The sequence below is a fragment of the Oncorhynchus nerka genome, linkage group LG28, assembly GCF_034236695.1.
Source record: "Oncorhynchus nerka isolate Pitt River linkage group LG28, Oner_Uvic_2.0, whole genome shotgun sequence".
NCBI lineage: Eukaryota > Metazoa > Chordata > Actinopteri > Salmoniformes > Salmonidae > Oncorhynchus > Oncorhynchus nerka.
In genome coordinates this window covers 49,201,426-49,222,401 of record NC_088423.1, presented here as the reverse complement: position 1 = coordinate 49,222,401, position 20,976 = coordinate 49,201,426, and the positions used below count along the sequence as shown (strand labels likewise).

General features: G+C 43.3%; 1 protein-coding gene across 2 annotated transcripts in view; it reads right to left on the bottom strand.

Moving 5' to 3' along the window:
• LOC115113348 (adhesion G protein-coupled receptor A3-like) overlaps positions 1–20,976 on the bottom strand; it is a 274,806-nt gene that overhangs the window by 188,491 nt on the left and 65,339 nt on the right. For both annotated transcript variants that reach the window (XM_029640886.2, XM_029640887.2), the window contains exon 7: positions 7,536–7,749. In XM_029640886.2, the coding sequence (XP_029496746.1) occupies positions 7,536–7,749 (214 nt within the window). The remainder of the gene's footprint in view (positions 1–7,535; positions 7,750–20,976) is intronic.

Genomic DNA, 20,976 nt, shown 5'->3' with positions numbered 1-20,976 from the left:
ACTGTCATCTATGCACTTAAATAGCGAATGGAGGACGCTTTTCCTGTGGTTCATTTTCATGCCAGCCAGGTAGGATATACTCCTGTTGTAAAGCGAAGCAATGTGCTTAATATTAGCATAGTAAAATGGAGGGGGAGTCGAGAGCTGTGAGAGAGAGGCCAAACTCCTGGATGTTTCACAGGTCTGTTGGCTAAAAGGTTTGAACACTGATCATTATCTAATTGGCTGGAGCAGAAAGAAGAACCTGAGTGGCGTTTGGGATTTGAGTTCAAACTTGCTCTGAGACACAGTTTGCCACAATGTTGTTATTTTCTGGTTGACAAGATGTCAAATAACCAAATTACAACCAATGGGTCTCTATTACAACCAGGTAAAGGTGTCTTTTTCATGACCAAGGGCGCATTTTGGTTGCTATCTGGTCAGATAACCAGATTAAACCAGATAAAGACATCTTCTTCATCATGAAACCTACTGGTGACCCGGGATACTTCTCCTCCCTTTCCCGCTCAGGAAAACATCCTTATACATCGAGATAGATGTAGCTAGATTAATTATTATTTCCTCTTCCCTTGCTTAGCTCCCTTGGCTATGCCCAGTAATAAACCACTCTACCAAACAACATCAGAGTGACTGATAAAGTGAGCACTGTGTGAGTCCAGTCTAGTGATGTTGACTAACCCTGTGATAGCATGGGCAACCCAGTGCTGCTGCTGCTACTGCCACTGCCTCGGTCATCTCCACCACCACAGGCAGAAATAGAACACTCTCTCTCTCCCTAAAACAGCAGTGCTCCTTCTAAGGGACACAGCCACAAAGTAGTGTATCAACTCTCCAGTCAGGTCCTAAATAGAGCTTAGTCCAATATCCGCTTGTCTGATATCTCTATGCAAGCAGCTTGCTTGTCTTTAATTTCTAGGAAAGAGAAAACTGAGGAGAAGGAAGCATTGAAACATATTATGATGACGATAACGACATGATGATGATGTTGATGATTACTTCAAGACTTGATGATGGCAATAATGACCAGTCAATAGTGAAATAAAGTGACGTGTCTGTCTGTCTGTCTGTCTGAGTGTGTGTTCATGTGCAAGTCTGTGTGTGAGAGACTGAGACATGAATAGTGTGCAGAGTTACAGTACATCACTGGTGAACAGGCCAACCAACACATACTATATAAAGGGAAATAAAGTATCTCTTCCCCTCCTCACACCCCCTCTCACACTCTACTCTCCCAGCTCTAGCCCCCCAATCCCTCTTTCCATCCTCAATTTCACCTTCTTCTCCCTACTGCCTGAGCAAAGCAAACTCACCGCTGAGGACTTAAGCAACAAAGTGGAAGCTAGATGAAATCAAATCACAATTTATTTGTCACATACGCATGGTCAGCAGGTGATAATGCGAGTGTAGCGAAATGCTTGTGCTTCTATTTCCGTGCAGTGATATCTTACAAGTAAACTAACAAATTCATAACAACTACCTTATACACACAAACGTAAAGCGATTGAATAAGAATATGTACATATAAATACATGGATGAGCGATGGCCGAACGGCATAGGGAAGGTTCAATAGATGGTATGAAATACAGTATATACATATGAGATGAGTAATGTAAGATATGTAAACATTATTAAAGTGGCATTACTTAAAGTGACTAGTGATACCTTTATTAAATTCATTAATTAAAGTGGCCAGTGATTTGGGTCTGTATGTTGGCAGCAGCCTCTCCATGTTCGTGGTGGCTGTTTAACAGTTTGATAGCCTTGAGATAGAAGCTGTTTTTCAGTTTCTCGGTCCCTGCTTTGATGCACCTGTACTGACCTCGCCTTCTGGATGATAGTGGGATGAACAGGCAGTGGCTCAGGTGGTTGTTGTCCTTGATGATCTTTCTGGCCTTCCTGTGACATCGACTGCTGTATGTGTCCTGGAGGGCAGGTATTTTGCCCCCGGTGATGCATTGTGCAGACTGCACTACCCTCTGGAGAGCCTTGCGGTTGAGGGTGGTGCAGTTGCCGTACCAGGCGGTGATACAGCCTGACAGGATGCTCTCGGTTGTGCATCTGTAAAAGTTTATGAGGGTTTTAGGTGACAACCCAAATTTCTTCAGTCTCCTGAGGTTGAAGAGGTGCTATTGCTTTCTTCACCACGCTGTCTGTGTGGGCGGACCATTTCAATTTGTCCGTGATGTGTACGCCGAACTTAACACTTTTCACCTTCTCCACTACTGTCCCGTCGATGTGGATAGGGGGTGCTCCCTCTACTGTTTCCTGAAGTCCACAATCATCTCCTTCGTTTTGTTGACGTTGAGTGAGAGGTTGTTTCCATGACACCACACTTCGAATGCCCTCATCTCCTCCCTGTAGGCTGTCTCGTCGTTGTTGGTAATCAGGCCCACTACTGTTGTGTCGTCTGCAAACTTGATGATTGAGTTGAGTTGGTGCGACACTTGAAAAAACCCGGTGGCTGTACCGACTCTGACAACATATCCTGAGTGAGCCAAGTTTCTGTGAAACAGAGAATGTTACAATCTCTGATGTCTCTCTGGAAGGCAACTCATGCCCTAATTGGACATTGGCGACAAATATGCTCGGAAACGGTGGGTGGTGTACTCGCCTTCTTAGTCTGACCATGAGGCCACTCCGCCTGCCTCTCCTGCGGTGACAATGTTGTTTTGGGTCAGCCTATGGGATTCGATCCAATGTCCAGGGTGGAGGTCCGAACAAAAGATCTGCTTCGGTCGGGAAAGTCGTATTCCTGGTCGTAATGTTGGTAAGTTGACGTTGCTCTTATATCCAATAGTTATTCTCAGCTGTATGTAATAACCCTTAAGATTTTCTGGGCTAACAATGTAAGAAATATACATAAAAAAGTCATTACTGCATAGTTTCCTAAGGACTTGAAGTGAGGCGACCATCTCTGTTGGCGCCATCTTGCCAGATCACAAACTCTCCCAGATATCTGCTACACAGAGCTTAACTCAGACCCAGATAAACAGATTGTGTATAGAGGGTTTGTCCAGCTCCAGCAGTCAGCTTATGGGTGGTTTGGTGGTTTGATAGAAAACATTTTATGAAGGTCGTCCTCAAAGGCTTACAACTAAATAATAACTATGAGAGGAAGCTTGGAGCTGGGAGCGCAGCCCTGCAGCACTGAGCGGGACAGGGGCACAACACAAAGTAATGACCTAAATCCACACTAACACTGCGCTATTGTGGAGCTGTCTGCACCCAGCGCTTCCCAAAGGCCTCATTAGGAATTCTTACGCTCTTGCGCTGATATGTAACAATTTGTTTACATAATGCCTGCTTTTACAAGACAGTAAACTTCAAAAGCGTCCCCTCCCCAACAACAAAACGAAATTCCAACTCTCAGGCATTTTACAAGAGGCTCTATGCCACAGAGTTGGTTTCCTACTTCCTCTAAGTAAGTGCATGGGTGCTTCCGATCATACATTCAGATGAACAGCTACTGTATTCTTGCAAACAAATAAACATACTGAAGAAAACATCATCAAGATAATTTTCTATATGGGGACCATAGTTAGTGAACACGAACACACACACACACACACACACACACACACACACACACACACACAAACTGCAGTCCTGATGATAACACTTTAATAGGGAAGGCTAAATCTGGGTATGAATGGTCGGACTTAAAGCATTAGTGTGTGATTTGGGAATAAATAAAAGATCCCTCATCCATAAAAAGAGAAGCAGCTTCTTCCAAAGACATTTGTTCTCCCCCTCTCTTAAGCCACTCCAACCAGTGTTGTGACCCCATTTAGCTTAACTTCATCCACTACAGATCATAGCCATGTGTAAATAGGGCTAAAGAATCCTACTATAAATGACATGACCATTGGCTACAGGGCCCAATTAAGAACACTATTCATTTTTATTTCTTTTATTTTACCTTTATTTAACTAGGCAAGTCAGTTAAGAACAAATTCTTATTTTCAATGACGGCCTAGGAACAGTGGGTTAACTGCCTGTTCAGAGGCAGAACGACAGATTTGTACCTAGTCCAACGCTCTAACCACTATGCTACCCTGCCGCCCCATTCAAGAACCTTGTGATTGAAAATCGAGTTAAAAAGGAGCTGTTTGTATTTCTTTGCATTGTGTACATCGAAAAAAAAACACTTTGTAACAGTGTAACTCTACCAAAGCTTTTATGTGCAAAAATGTAAGGCTCTCACTTTGCCACTATCTACCGTATGTATCGTCTCTGTAATGCCATCAACTAACCTACCATCCTCTGGCAATCAGAATTACTACTCCCTCTGACCTGCTCTACGTTCTCTCATGTGCTAGATTAGAACACAGTGGCAGGAAAATTCCAAGAGCCAATCAGCTTGAGGAGAAGTGTGAAGGAAAATCAAGGGATGAGGAGAAAGAGAAAGTTAGAAATAGAAATGGGAGAAACAGAAAATATATTTTTGAAATGCCTGGAGAGCGAAAGGTGTGAGGGAGAAAAGAAAAGGAGAGAGCAGAGAGAGAGAGCAGAGAGAGAGCGAGCGAGAAACCCATCAGAGCAAACGAGGTAGAGCTTTTCCTCTCAGTTCAGTGGCATATTAGGGTGATTAAAAATGGAGGGGATTAAGAAAGATACCTCCGAAGCGGCAGCTAGCTGCAGGCTTTCAAGTGCTTGATTAACGGGGCATGATTCACATGCTAGTCTCATGTCCTCCGCTAGCATCAGTTACTGGGAGTTTAGCCTGGCAACATTACGCAGTCTGCAGCAGCCTGGGCCAGCCACACACACACACACACACACACACACACACACAGCACCCAGCACCCAGCATTAGTATTCAGGGACCATTATTTGGGGTCAAAATTCTGAATGAAATAGGGAAATGGAAGATCTTATCATCCTGTGCCTGTGAGCGTCACCCCAAATGTCCTCAGTGACAGCAAGACTACGTAACATGAATGTTTACACTGGCGCATTCTTTAACATGGCACCCTCTGAGGAATGAGCAATATTGGTTTGTGACCACACTCAACTGAGGTGAGAGAAAAGCTATGAAAACATTTTGGGAACACCTTAATAGGGGTCATAAAAATCCAAATGTCAATATGACTTCAGGGTGACTGATCAAAGAACACATCGGGGGGGTTAAGCTACATCTTAAATCCCGTGATTTAGACTCTTCCTCTCCAATGGGCCATCATACAGGGCTAGAGGTACTGACTCACACACACGCAGACACACACACACCGCTAAGAGAACATTATTTCAAAGTGAACTCCATCAACAGAGAGAGCATAACGATTGAAAATACGGCCTCATGTCATTAAACTGGCATTGACTCAGGCCTAGTTGCTGGCATGGCGGGCAGGTCAGAGCATTACTAATCCCTGATGCTTTATTTAATGAGAGCACCAGGGCCAGAAAGTCCCCCCTCTCTCTAATTCCCTACTTGTCTGTCGACACACTTGTTGATGATATAGGAGCTCCAACTGGGCTGAGAGCTGTGTTTTTGTTGGATGGGACGTTTTATACACTCAACATTCTGCAGTGGAAACCAAGGCAGTTCCTCAGTTGCAGGTTGCCTTTTTTTTCTTCTCTCTGCTGGGAAAGTTTGACTGTGCCTGTGGCTGCCAAGAGCAACAAGACCGTATAGGTTCCACTTCGAGGGAGAAAATTACATAATTTGTGTATACAAGGGAAATCGGCGCCTAATTGCGAGTCCTAATCAGAATGAGAGTGAGGCTAAATCCATCACATTCCGCGCAGGGACGCAGTAGTGGAAAAGGAGAGTTGGAAGTGTTTGTGTGTGTGTCTACGCGTGCATGCGTGCGTCTCTGCATGTGCGCATATTGCTAGTGTTTTCCTGAGGTGCGTGTCTTGCAGTGAGGAGTCAGAGGGCTCGACTCACGCTGATGAACGTCACAAATCACCCCGGAGCCACTTAATGGAGTTAGATTGCGTAAGGAAGTCCCATTAGAACAGAACACCACCTAACAATGGACACTGGGTTGATTCTCTATCAGGCCAATCCACTCCGCTCCGTATGCTGTAGAGTACACAGGCATGTGTTAATCACTCTTCAGCCCATTCACACATACAAGTGATTCATTTACCAGAGCAGCTTGATGGGCTTTTGTGTGTACACACGATTCGCAACTTAACACTACAGCTGCTAGTTACCATTAGCGACGAATGATCCACAGCCATTAGCCAGTTCGGAATGAGTGGCCAGGTGTGAAATACAGACCTCATTTGAGAGGCAATGCTAAGTCATTCCATTTTGGCAGTCCGCAACAGAACATTCTGTCAAGACAAACTAAATGCAGGGAGGAAGGGTAGCACTGAATGCAGTTAGCCTATTGAGATATTTAAGTGGACACGAAAACATGTCTTTTCACTCATCCTCATACTAAGAGACAATCAACTCAGCCACAAAGCTATAGAGAATACAACATAATAGTACACTTCAACATCAAGTGGGAATGTTGGTCAAATCAGGAGCAGTGGGAGCGACGGTATTCCAGGACGGTATCCTTCCCAGAACTGGGAAAGGAGCTGGCATTCCGGATGCTATGTAAACCGTGACAATGAGCGTTCCGGCCCTGTTGACACAGGGAAAAAATATTTCTGTCAACACTCCATCAATATTTATGTTAGAGCCCCCGGCTCAGAGAATAGCAGCAGTTAAACTAATCAACAGCCATGTGCTCTTCCATATGAGCATGCTTGCCGCCAAGCCAAGCAGACCTGGATTCAAATACTATTTGAAAATTGTTCCAATACTTTGAGGGTTCGCTTCAGCATGTCCAGAGGGCCAGATGGGTGGGATTTACCGGTTTGAGATGATTTGATTGGTGCAATAAGCCAGGCAAACTCAATTGAGCACATATAAAGTGTTTTAAATATTTCAAATAGTTTTTGAATCCAGGTCTTCCGCCCAAGCTAACAGAAACAGTAGCCTGAAGAGGAAACAAAGAGAGGAAAAGGATGTGTGGCGACGGGCCCCAAAAATGTGAGAAAAGCAGCGCTGCTGACCGCATTATCACTATAATTATGCTTCCGCATCTGTTCCTGTCAGTGTGTGATCACCGAATGCTCCGACAACGTTCCCGGAGCCCTCTGAAAACCTCCCGAGGGGCACAGATTGGCTCTCAGAAGTGGTGGCACACTGCCAACCCAATTCTGTCCCTGTCCTTTCAGATCCCTATCAAGGGTGGACAATAACATGTGGTAAATAACAGCTACAATAAGGAAGAGAAAGGGGATGGTGTGTGAGTGTTTGTGTTGTGTATGTTTACATAAAGATGTGTGTGGTTGTGTGTCAGGGCATGTGAGCATGATAAGCGAGACGCAGTGATGTGGGTGAGTATTTGTGTGTGTGTGTGTGTTCTGCACAACTGTACCTCGTGAGCATATACACGTACTGCATATACACGTACTGCACTGCAGAACTGTTACGCATGAGTGCATGCGCGGGCGCGCGTGTGTGTGTGTGTGTGTGAGTGGGAGCGAGCGCGATTAGCTCTCCCCTCACGTCCCCGATACCCCCTACCTGGTTAGCAGGCAGCAGTCGTGGATCAGGGTTTCCTCCACATAGACACCCCTGCCCTCGTTGCTGTGGATGGCGCGGCCATTGTGGCGCCAGCGCAGCTTGACAGAGGGATCCAGGTACGACACGGTGCACTGCAGAGGTAGCCGGTCCCCACGGAACACCACCTGTCTCTGGGATGGGATCAGCTGGAACAAGGGCAGCTCCAGAGGCCCATCTGAAGAGGAAAGGCAGATACCAGGGAGAGGAGAAGGGGAAGGAGAGAACTCATTCATCCAGAGGGAAGGAGAGATTGGTGGGGGATGGGAAAGGGATTTGATGATTCCCCATGGCTGAAGTCATGTCAGTTGTAAAGTATTGACAATGTTACCACACAAAAATACACATACAATATCCACAAATACACACGCACACACACATCAGCAATCAGGAGAAAGCAATGTGCTTGTAGGACTGAATGAAAGCTGTGGGGAACATAGAGGATTTACAGCCAAGCAAATCATTTAATACCAGATGAATTATGATTTTTGTGGTTGTTGGCTATATAAAAAGGCTAGTAAAGGGTTTAACAGCTTTCTTCAGTTTCAATCTTCGAAAACAGCTAGCGCTGTACCTGGAGCTGCTTGCGTCGGCCACGCGTCTACATACCGATCTGAGATTATCGTAGTAAACTGGCTCGCTGTGGTCCCTTGGGAATTCCGAACTCAGGGAACATGTTTGATTGGGCACATAAAAACATTTCCTTGGACATGCTCCAAGAAGTCGGCTAAGCGGCCTTCAGTTCCATTCAGATCAATGGGGAGACCGAGCAGTGCTTACAGTGTGACGGACCATTCAGTACACGGGTCATAAAGCGCTCCCATTTGTGGATGCTGATACATTCAGTTCAAACTCCAACGTCTCTAGCTATATTACATCTCTATTCTAAATGCTATATAATGGATCTGACTGAGAGATAGTGAGATAGCGAAGGCACGGCACCATTCCATCTCTCTGGAGATGGTTTAACTAAGCCAAAAACACAGCCAATAAACGTTTCTTTTAATGTATGATCTGGGAAACGATCAAGGCCGATTTAGTGAGATGTCGCCTGACCTTGATTTTATGTATGCATACTCTAATGCAGGGGTGTCAAACTCATTCCATAGAGGGCCTAGTGTCTGCAGGTTTGAGTTTTTTCCTTTCAATTAAGACCTAGACAACCATGTGAGGGGAGTTCTTTACTAATTAGTGACCTTAATTCATCAATCAAGTACAAGGGAGGAGCGAAAACCCACAGACACTCATGTTAAATGCATTCCATGGAGGAACACGTGCTCTAATACATACATACATAGAAATAATACATAATGCATACTATTAACATAAATAAGACATACGTGCTTCTGTACTAAAGTACGCAATTAACATGCTCATCGACTGGGCTAACACCTCATCTCTTGATATTAAGATGCTCATCTACGAGGCTAACACCTCATCTCTTGATATTAAGATGCTCATCTACGAGGCTAACACCTCATCTCTTGATATTAAGATGCTCATCTACGAGGCTAACACCTCATCTCTTGATATTAAGATACTCATCTACGAGGCTAACACCTCATCTCTTGATATTAAGATACTCATCTATGAGGCTAACACCTCATCTCTTGATATTAAGATGCTAATCTACGAGGCTAACACCTCATCTCTTGATATTAAGATACTCATCTACGAGGCTAACACCTCATCTCTTGATATTAAGATACTCATCTACGAGGCTAACACCTCATCTCTTGATATTAAGATACTCATCTACGAGGCTAACACCGCATCTCTTGATAATTAACATGCTCATCTATGAGGCTAACACTACATCTCTTGAAATTAACATGCTCATCTACTGGGCTAACACCACATCTCTTGATAATTAACATGCTCATCTACGAGGCTAACACTACATCTCTTGAAATGAACATGCTCATCTACTGGTCTAACACCACATCTCTTGATATTAACATGCTCATCTACTGGTCTAACACCACATCTCTTGATATTAAGATGCTCATCTACTGGTCTAACACCACATCTCTTGATATTAACATGCTCATCTACGAGGCTAACAATACATCTCTTGAAATTAACATGCTCATCTACTGGTCTAATACCACATCTCTTGATAATTAAAATGCTCATCTACGAGGCTAACACCACATCTCTTGATATATTTACATGCTCATCTACTGGGCTAACACCTCATCTCTTGATATATATACATGCTCATCTACTGGTCTAACACCACATCTCTTGATATATATACATGCTCATCTACTGGTCTAACACCACATCTCTTGATATTAAGATGCTCATCTACTGGTCTAACACCACATCTCTTGATAATTAACATGCTCATCTACGAGGCTAACACTACATCTCTTGAAATTAACATGCTCATCTACGAGGCTAACACTACATCTCTTGAAATTAACATGCTCATCTACTTGTCTAACACCACATCTCTTGATATTAACATGCTCATCTACTGGTCTAACACCACATCTCTTGCTATTAAGATGCTCATCTACTGGTCTAACACCACATCTCTTGATAATTAAAATGCTCATCTACGAGGCTAACACCTCATCTCTTGATATATATACATGCTCATCTACTGGGCTAACACCTCATCTCTTGATATTGCAATTTTCATGTGTTTTAAAGAGTGTCATTTCATTTGTTGATCATTTACAGAGCCATGTATTGGTAGTTGGACATGAAGCAGTGCAGAACTGGAGCTACTGCATAACCTGTAGCTGACTGTAGCTGGCTAAGTGGTACCACATAAAAACAGCATGGGGCAATGGACTGTTGATCTGCTGTTATGCTGATACTGTTGAATCACACTCAGAGCCAAAGGATCAGAGCAGCAAAACGCCTGTGCCTATCAGGCACTGCCAGGGTGAGACTGTGTGTGTGTGTGTGTGTGTGTGTGTGTGTGTGTGTGTGTGTGTGTGTGTGTCATTGGGCTGCAGTTAACACATTAACCACATAAATAGTGGCAGCTCTGATATTGCTAAAATGTGGAATATAAGTAGTCAATGGTCTGCCCTGCATACAGAAATAAACAACATTAGGATCTCTTAAAACATTTAGGAAATATAGACTTATAAACGCAGATACAATAGGCATAAATATAAACTATGAATATTTATGTTGAATGTATGATTTATGTTCACTTTTTGGTAACTGTTCAATAGACAACTTTCAAAGTCAATTCTGCTGTATATTTAACCTTTATTTAACAAGGCCATGCCATGCCTCTGTTGTGTTTGAATAGCCGAAGCCAACTACTTTCTCAATGTGTGTGTCACATCTGCTCCTGCTTCTCCCCTCTCTTTATCAAATGTTTCACCGACTCACAGATCCATTACTACAGTGTGTTCATGTTTTAATCTCATTCACACACTTACAGCATATCAACAATGGGCAAGTCCACAAAATATAATAAGGCTTCCACAACACAACCACACAGTAGCGTAACCAAGTTACAGGAAAGCAACCGTAATACAACAGTCAGCTACTCTAGTAGTGTACAGCCCTTATTTCCCCAATATAACTAAGTGTGCAAGGTTGATTCAAAGTCTTTGAGGTGACCAGGACATGAGTGTGTCCTTACAGGGTGAGGAGACAAGGTAGCCAGTGGTGGTTGAAGTTTTGGGGCTTGCACAGCTAACAGCACTTTGACATTGGCTGATGTAAAAAGGGCTTTATAAATACATTTGACTGATTGATTGATTGATTGATTGGTCATTCTGGGAAAGGGCTAGAATCCTTGCTGTGTGACTGGCGGAGTGATCAGTTTCCATTTGTACAGTTCGCTATAGGCTGTCAGCAGGTGCAGCTTCAATACCAAAGAGACCCCTTGACTAACTGGAATGTTACCCCTGCCTGAATGATGATGGGGATACTCCGGTAGTGGAATGGTTGGTTGTCTGGTTGTGAAGGAAAGTCTGTGAAAGGGCTGTCACAAAAATAGTTGCCTTTAGATCTTTCCAATGCCCAATTGCACTGTGGGTCAAGTTGTTGTTATGTTGAATGTGGCAAAAGGTCCTGCAGGTTACATCCAACATATTTCTTTTTATTTCATTGGAAGCCAGGTAGGATGATAATTTGGCCAATATTAACCGTGGGTGGTTGGCATTGATAACAGACTGGGGCAGACACCCAGCAGGAGATGTGACAGAGCCTGTGAGGGTGACCTCAGGTTACTTAGAGGTTAGTTAGAGTGTATCTGGGTCATACAATGACTAAGTGTTGGTTGTGAGGGACATAGCACAGCCCCACATACATACATTTGAAGATGATCTCTGGGCTTTGATGGGCAGTAAAAGGCTTGCTGAGGATGTAGAGCTGATCAAGTATGGTGCACAAAGACCACTATCAAGGTCAATCCCCAGCCACCAAATAAACAATCACATACAGAAAGTTTTACCATCCTAAGGTGCCTCTTGTTTCCCATAAATAGCATATGTCCTTATTTGGATTACTGCAGTTTCCAGACTAATACATGAGTCACCCCAGCATGAAAGCTCATTCTTCACATGCGAGTCCAGTTCAGGTGTCACATGAGCTGGCCAGCCATGGTTGGTAGCAAAACAGGTACATATGAGGACAATGCACACCAGCCATTTCCAGATGCTGTTGTCCTGAAGTGGCAGTCCAATTCCATGGTGTCTCCGTCTCTAGTAACTGCCCGAGGGAAGGACTGATGATGGAGTGAGCCTATCAAGAACAGTTCTGTGAGATTCAGGACTTCATTGGCATTGGAGAAGTGTAATTACTATACCATGTGAAGGCCCAATAAGTTCTTGTTTGTTGTCAATGAGTGTCATGTTTAGTTGCATCCTCCCCATACACCATAACTGTCACCAAGTCAACATATATGGCAACTCCAGGGCAGACAGCCAGGATGGTGGATATGATTGGCAGGAAGAAGCAATGTGTCAGCTCAACTCAAAAATAATAATACACCTTTCAAACCAAGACGCGTTTTCTGGCAACTTCAGCATCCCACCTATTTTTTTATGACTTTTCATTATATACATTTGAAGTCGGAAGTTTACATACACTGAGGTTGGAGTCATTAAAACTCGTTTTTCAATCACTCCACAAATTTCTTGTTAACAAACTATAGTTCTGAAAAGTCGGTTAGGGCATCTACTTCGTGCATGACACAAGTAATTTTTAACCAATTGCTTACAGACAGATTATTTCACTTAAAATTCACTGTATCGCAATTCCAGTGGGTCAGAAGTTTACATACACTAAGTTGACTGTGCATTTAAACAGCTTGGAAAATTCCAGAAAGTTATGCCATGGCTTTAGAAGCTTCTGATAGGCTAATTGACATCATTTGAGTCAATTGGAGGTGTACCGGTGGATGTATTTCAAGGCCTACCTTCAAACTCAGTGCCTCTTTGCTTGACATCATGGGAAAATCAAAAGAAATCAGCCAAGACCTCAGAAAAACAATGATAGACCTCCACAAGTCTGGCTCATCCTTGGCAATTTCCAAACGCCTGAAGGTACCACGTTCATCTGTACAAACAATAGTACGCAAGTATAAACACCATGGGACCACGCGTCCGTCATACCGCTCAGGAAGGAGGCGCATTCTGTCTCCTAGATGCGAAAAGTGCAAATGTATTTGTGTGGCCATCACAAAGCCCTGACCTCAATCCCATAGAAAATTTGTGGGCAGAACTGAAAAAGTGTGTATTCCGAGGAAGGAGGCCTACAAACCTGATTCAGTTACACCAGCTCTGTCAGGAGGAATGGGCCAAAAGTCACCCAATTTATTGTGGGACGCTTGTGGAAGGCTACCCGAAACGTTTGACCCAAGTTAAACAATTGAAAGGCAATGCCACCAAATACTAATTGAGTGTATGTAAACTTCTGACCCACTGGGAATGTGATGGATGAAAGAAATAAAAGCTGAAATAAATCATTCGCTCTACTATTATTCCGACATTTCACATTCTTAAATAAAGTGGTGATCCTAAATGACCTATGAAAGGGAATTTTTACTAGGATTTAATGCCAGGAATTGTGAAAAACTGAGTTTAAATGTATTTGGCTAAGGTGTATGTAAACTTCCGACTTCAACTGTATGAAAGGTATTGCCGACAACAAAGCCTATACTTTTATTTCCGCCAACCGACCTAGGCATGATTGCGGTAAAGTTCTGCCTACGACTTAGTATGAAATGTGCCATAATGCAGAGGTGGCATTCGCACGCACTACGCTCTTAATAATTACTACTATCGTCCTGGAAGTTCTAAACTTTGCGGGGCATATCACTTCACCAATCTCTTTGTATAGTTCACCACACATCTTTTTTTCTTCACCACAACTAGATGGATCCATAAAGAATTACTGTGGTAATAAATACTGTATCACTGAATGACAAATACTGGAATAAAGTAGGCTAATGCAATTGAAGGCATCAAATTGGTGTTACTGAAACTCCCAAAGTCATCCAATTGTTAAAATACAATTGCTTGAAGCAATAGCCTAGCAATAGCCTACCTGTGTGTGGTGAACTATTTCAGCACCATTTTTCACTGCTTTGAGGCAAGTGTGGGGTCTTGCTAAATCGATCAATCTCCCAAGTAGTGCAGAGATCTAAGGCACTGCATAACAGTGCTAGAAGATTGACTACAGACCTGGTTTCAATCCCGAGCTGTATCACAAGTGGCCGCGATCGGGAGTCCTATAAGGCAGCGCACAATTGTCCCAGCGTCGTCCGGGTTAGGGGAGGGTTTGGCCGGGGTGGGCAATTACTTGGTTCATCGCACTCTAACAACTCCTTGGGGCGGGCCAGGTGCCTGCAGCCTGACCTCGTCGTCAGGTGAACGGTGTTTCCTCCGACACATTGGTGCGGCTGGATTCCAGGTTAAGCGGGTGTTAAGAAGCGCGGTTTGGCAGGTCATGTTTCGGAGGATGCATGACTCGACCTTCGCCTCCCGAGCCTGTTGGGGAGTTGCAACGATGAGACAAGATCAAAATCGGGGAATATAAAAATATAAAAATCTATCAATTTCGATTTTTCTTTTCACCGAATCTCTGTTTGCATATTGGTTAGGCTACAATTGGGCTGTGGTAATGTTAGCTAAGTTGAGGTGAGTGCTGCTCATGGTCATCTTGTCTGGTTGGCACATTTATTAGCACTGATCAGAACATTTTGCCAGCATGTTGTCATGACGTTGGCCTGGGGGTAGGTTCATGACAGTCATAAATACCTCTTTCCCCCCTTTTCCTCTCTCTACCCTACTGATGTTACATTTGCAAAACCATTGGTTAACATAGAGATCTTGGGAACATCAGAAGGTGGGGGGAAATTAACTATATTCTGGTAATCCGACCAATTGAACATATGCGGTGGTACTTAATGAACATGATGTCAGTTCGGTTGTCATCTGAGACATTCTCATCAATGATAAGATTACATAAATTCTACAGTGGAAAGTCTACACATCAGAGTTATTGGATTCACATGGAATTGTTGTTCAATTTAAATGTTTGATTATGAAATTATTCGTGATGGGATGAAATGTGATTTTAGCTTCTAAAATGTGAGCTTTGGGTTTTCATAAGATAGGGCTCTGCTCAATCAGTGGCCCGCCCCTGTGAAGGGACATGGGCTATACAACTTTTCAAACGTGCCCTCCTACCTCCTGTTCCGAGGATGTTTGGACGACGGTCCGATGTCAGAATGGTTCAGATAATAACTACAGAACGAAGCCAACATCAGCGTGAGCTTTGGTTGCGAATGGTATGAACTTTGAACTCTTATTCACCACAGAAGTGATACCTCCTAGCCGTGGAGTTAGCAACAGCAGATGCAACGAGGGTTAGGAAGGAACAGACAGAGTATCCCATCTACCACACAACGACGTTACTACACCGTATCCAATTTACCAGCAGAGACATTCTTCAAAGAACAAAGGACTCGGTTGGGCAACACGGCCTTCCATCTACCACCAACCTACCGAAGCGCAGCTCAGTGTAAATATTTATTGCATTTTCCTTTTCCAAATGAGCGGTAATTTAGAATGCATAAGATTCTGTATTTACAATAGCACAGCTTCACCCTTTGTTCCTCAGTCTTCCCGCTCTTTCACTCAAACCCAGCCCTTTTCTTTTGAGTAACCAGCTGTCATATCGGTTCCGCCCGCTAGGGACATTTTCCTTCATGACGTAATTTGTTATCAAGTTATGATTTAATTATGTGTATGTGTAATTCTGTGTGATTAGTTAGGTATTTAGTAAATAAATCATTAAACCCAATTTTGTATTGCTGATTCAACTTGTTAGCCAGGGTTCGTGCAGATAACCAAGAATTTACAACTGTCAGATGAGACTGAATTAAGAGGACGATTAATATTGACTGCTATTGATGTAAAATATTACTAGGTCTTTAAGAGTTTATTCGGAAGATAACAGCTCTATAAATATTATTTTGTGGTGTCCCGACTCTCTAGTTAATTACATTTACATGATTAGCTCAATCAGGTAATATTAATTACGGAGAAATTATTTTATAGAATAGCATGTCATATCACTTAATCCGGCATAGCCAAAGACACGACAATGTTATGTAGCTTAACAAGTGGATGATTTTGCGCTTCACTGGCAGTCGCTTAGTAGCCTAGGCCTACTCCCGACCAAAAGCCTGTGACTTGTCTTAATCAATCAATGTGATTTTGTTTCACTGAATCTCCATCTGTATATTTCGTTAATTCTCTGGCTGGGCAAATACATGGAGGTGGTATAGCTCATCTATTTGTTTGCTCATCTCTCACTGATCAGAAACATTCAGAATGCCATAAAGTAGGCTAAATCAAGTGTAGGCCTTTTGCTTGATCATGTATAGGCAACTCCAAAAGCTGGCGGAGGTGGCGAAACATTAACCCACAAGACTCGAATGCTTTTGAAAAACATAGTTTGCTATTATTTTCAATCGGTATCATGATGAAGACACTCTCAACGTAAGACTCTTCGCCTGCATTTCTATTCATTTTAAAATTCCTTTTATTAGTCTTATAATGTTTATTCGGACCAACCTAAACAAATGAATAATGGATTTATTTTTGATGGTGTATATTCTCAATGGATTAATTCAAATAAACTCCCTGCCACATCAGCACACCACTACTACCATTCTCCCCCAGCATGCCGGCATGCACACGGGAGATATAAAAGTCGTATGCAGGTTGTAGATCCTGCAGATTGTAGAAATGGGCCTGTTTGTAATGGCGTCATGTAGACATTGCACCATTTTCTTCCATAGGCAAAATACCATACATCCTATGTGAAAGTATCACAATGTGTATCACACATGCAATGTGCCAGCAGGTCATGTTGGATTCAGGCAGACGTTTTGGACTAGCAATAAAAAAAGCCAACTTCTAAATGATGCGGAGGTGAATTAATTAAGAGCCCAATCCTGGCAGGGAACTTATACCACAGTGGGGGCTAGTTGTAGAGCTAGAGAGAGAGTGTCAGAGTTGGATTTTTGCTGGAGCCTCACATTTGTCTCAATGATCGTCAACTAGACTTAAGACTAATTTAAAACGTGTAGATGTACAGGTGATTAAATCACCATTTAAATGGTATTGTGGCATCCTTATTGGATTTGATGCCATAATGGATTAGGAGTTACTGTAAATCTAGAAGGGTCCCCCAAACGTAATTCCAAGAGTAGGGGCTAAATACATACAAATCCACAGAGGAAGCTTTGATTGGAAAAAATGACAGCTTTCAGTGTCTTAGCCCACCAATAGACACCGAAAAGAGAGAGCAAATTGGACTTGGAAAGTTGACTATTGAACAGCTACCAAAAAGTGAAGTTTACATTCATCATGGCCCGGGTATCCTGGAAGTATATTGACATCATCCCGTAAGTAGAGGATGCCTGGTTGCTCTTTAAAAGTGCTTTCCTCACCGTCTCAAATAAGCATGCCCCATTCAAAAAACGTAGAACCAAGAACAGATATAGCCCTTGGCTCACCCCACACTTGACTGCCCTTGACCAGCACAAAAACATACTGTGGCGTTCTGCATTAACATCGAATATCCCCCGCGATATGCAACTTTTCAGGGAAGTCAGGAACCAATACACTCAGTCGGTTAGGAAAGCTAAGGCTAGCTTTATCTAACAGAAATTTGCATCCTTTAGCACGAATTCCAAAACGTTTGGGACACTGTAAAGTCCATGGAGAATAAGAGCACCTCCTCCCAGCTGCCAACTACACTGAGGATAGGAAACATTGTTACCGCCGATACATCGATAATAGTCGATCATTTCAATAAGCATTTTTCTACGGCTGGCCATGCTTTCCACCTAGCTACCCCTACGCCGGCCAACATCTCAGCATCCCCTTCAGCAACTTGGCCAAGCCCACACCACTTCTCCTTCACCCAAATCAAGACGGCTGATGTTCTGAAAGAGCTGCAAAATCTCTTTCTAAAATTATCTGCCGAAATTGTTGCAACCCCTATTACTAGCCTATTCAACTTCTCTTTCGTATTGTCTGAGATCCCCAAAGATTGGAAAGCTGCCGTGGTCATCCCCCTCTCCAAAGGGGGTGACACTCTAGACCCAAACTGTTATAGACCTATATTCATCATGCCCTGCCTTTCTAAAAATCTTCGAAAGCCAAGGTAACAAACAGATCACCGACTATTTCGAATCTCACTGTACCTTCTCCGCTTTGCAATCTGGTTTCCGAGCTGGTCATGGGTGCACCTCAGCCATGCTCAAGGTCCTAAACGATATCCTAACAGCCATCGATAAAAGACAGTACTGTGTAGCCGTCTTCATCGACCTGGCCAAGGCTTTCGACTCTGTCAATCAACGCATTCTTATCGGCAGACTCAATAGCCTTGGCTTCTCAAATGACTGCCTCGCCTGGTTCACCAACTACTTCTCAGATAGAGGTCAGTGTGTCAAATCGGAGGGCCTGTTGTCCGGACCTCTGGCAGTCTCTATGGGGGTGCCATAGGGTTCAATTCTCGGGCCGACTCTTTTCTCTGTACATATGACGTCGCTCTTGCTGCTGGTGATTCTCTGATCAACCTCTATGCAGATGACACCATTCTGTATACATCTGGCCCTTCTTTGGACACTATGCTAACAAACCTTCAAACGGGCTTCAATGCCATATAACACTCCTTCCGAGGCCTCCAACTGTTTTTAAATGGAAGTAAAACTAAGTGCATGCTCTTCAACTAATTGCTGCCCACATCCTCCCACCCGACTAGGATCACTACTCTGGACAGTTCTGACCTAGAATATGTGGACAACTACAAATGCCTAGGTGTCGGGTTAGACTGTAAACTCTCCTTCCAGACTCACATCAAACATCTCCAATCCAAAATTAAATCTAGAATTGGCTTCCTATTTTGCAACAACGCCTGTTTGAGTTAAGGGATTGTGTCAAAATATCTATCAATTTAACCCCTTTTTCAGTAAAACAATTTCCTACAACCATCTATTACATATATAGGAGACCTTATATGGAAAAACATGATAGTGCTTTGTTATACATAGGTTGGGGGTATCTCAAAAACAAAAGCTTTTTTTGAGGATTTGCCGCTGGCCTAGAAGGATCCATTCACATCACTACAGAACAACTCCATCTTAGCACGGTCCCAGATATGTTTGTGCTGTCTGGCCAAATATGACAATGACCATAGGAGTTGGCAAACACAGCACAAACAAATCTGGGACCAGGCTCACCGACCCACAACTGCTAAGACAGTCTCTGAGTGAGCCACATCAGTCAGGATGGGAAGCCATTAAATGAGAAACCCCTCATTAATAAAAACAAGTCCAACCCTGCTATTTCCTCAGTAGGATTAGGCCCTTTCACACACACTGGTTACACTTCTCTTATTGTATCCAGATGTTGCTTGGATAATATTCTGTCTTTTTCAGAATATGGAGTTAATTCAACTTGAAAGCAAGTTCTACTGGCCTGACCACAGGGTCTAAAAGGCATATAATTCTCATCATGTGCATAAGGCCTGTAGTGACCATTAGGACCCTGACACTGCCATGGCGTCATACACTAAAAAATTACCCAGACACCAAACGCCCTAGGTGTGTGTGAATCAACTCATCTCTTCTTACCGTAGGCTATGTATTCCATTTCATATGCGGCAGGTAGCCTAGTGGTTAAGAGTGATTGGGTCAGTAACCGAAAGGTCACTGGTTTGAATCCCTGAGCCAATGAGGTAAAACAAAAATAATCTTATGTGCCCTTGAGCAAGGCACTTAATCACAATTGCTCCTGTCAAGTCGCTCTGGATAAGAGCGTCGGCTAAATGACTAAAAAGTACAATTATATGCATTCTACACAGAGGCCACTGAGGAGCCTTGAGGAAATCAAAGAGGGCCCTGCTCCTTATTTAGTGTGTGTGGGTATGTGTCTGTGTCTCATTTCTCAGTGTTAGATGAGCTGAACAGACATAGCCTTGACCCCCATCTGAGGAAGCACCTGATCCTGGCAGGAAACTTCTCCTCCCTCCGTTTCCCCCTCGTTTGAGAATGACACTTGACCCGAACGCAATGTCAGACACCCCAAAGGAGGAGAAGCACTTTAAGATGTGTTCACCCTGACATCTGCTACTCATCACATCACTTTGGAGAAGAAAAAAAAGGGACGACATGGCTGGAATAACAGCAAGATTGCACCTTGGATAGTTTGGTACGAGTGAGAACTATTGTCCGGTACGAGTGAAAAGGCAAGCTCTGTCATTTGTCATCGTATCGACTGTCATTCTCAGTAATACCTTGACCTATATCACCAGGTGCTGAACAAAAGCAGCTGATACGTGATGAAATGCTAATGGCCACAGTATAGTAGTGCTGCCTTCCATGACATAAAGTGAACCCATATGGAGATAATAAGCTGCAAATAACATTACAAGAAGGGGTTGTTAGAGCACTGTACAGTGTCCAATCAATTGTAGGAGGCTGTTGTAGAGGGAGTCCTGAACATTATCACGTTAATCCCATAATGGATGTGTTAGGGTGAAAGGAGAATTCTATACTCCAACCAGCCTAATTCCACTCCTGGCTCTATGTCATAGGACTGTGTGGAATTACCCTGTAATTGCTTGGATTGTTCCACATAATGAAAGACACACTCGGGATTATGTAGAATAACTTCAGAATGTCTCTAGTGTTGTGTACATGGATACACCCCCCCCCACACACACACACACACACACACACACAGCCATTTACATTTCTAGCAGTGACGCGTGTTATTTTCTCATCCCAGTGCAATATCCTCTAAGCATGTGCAGGATATGGGGAATGTAGGAGCAGAGTTGCTTTCAGACATGAGATGTGATTCCCCCATGGTTCAGAGCACACAGCAGAGCATATCACAAA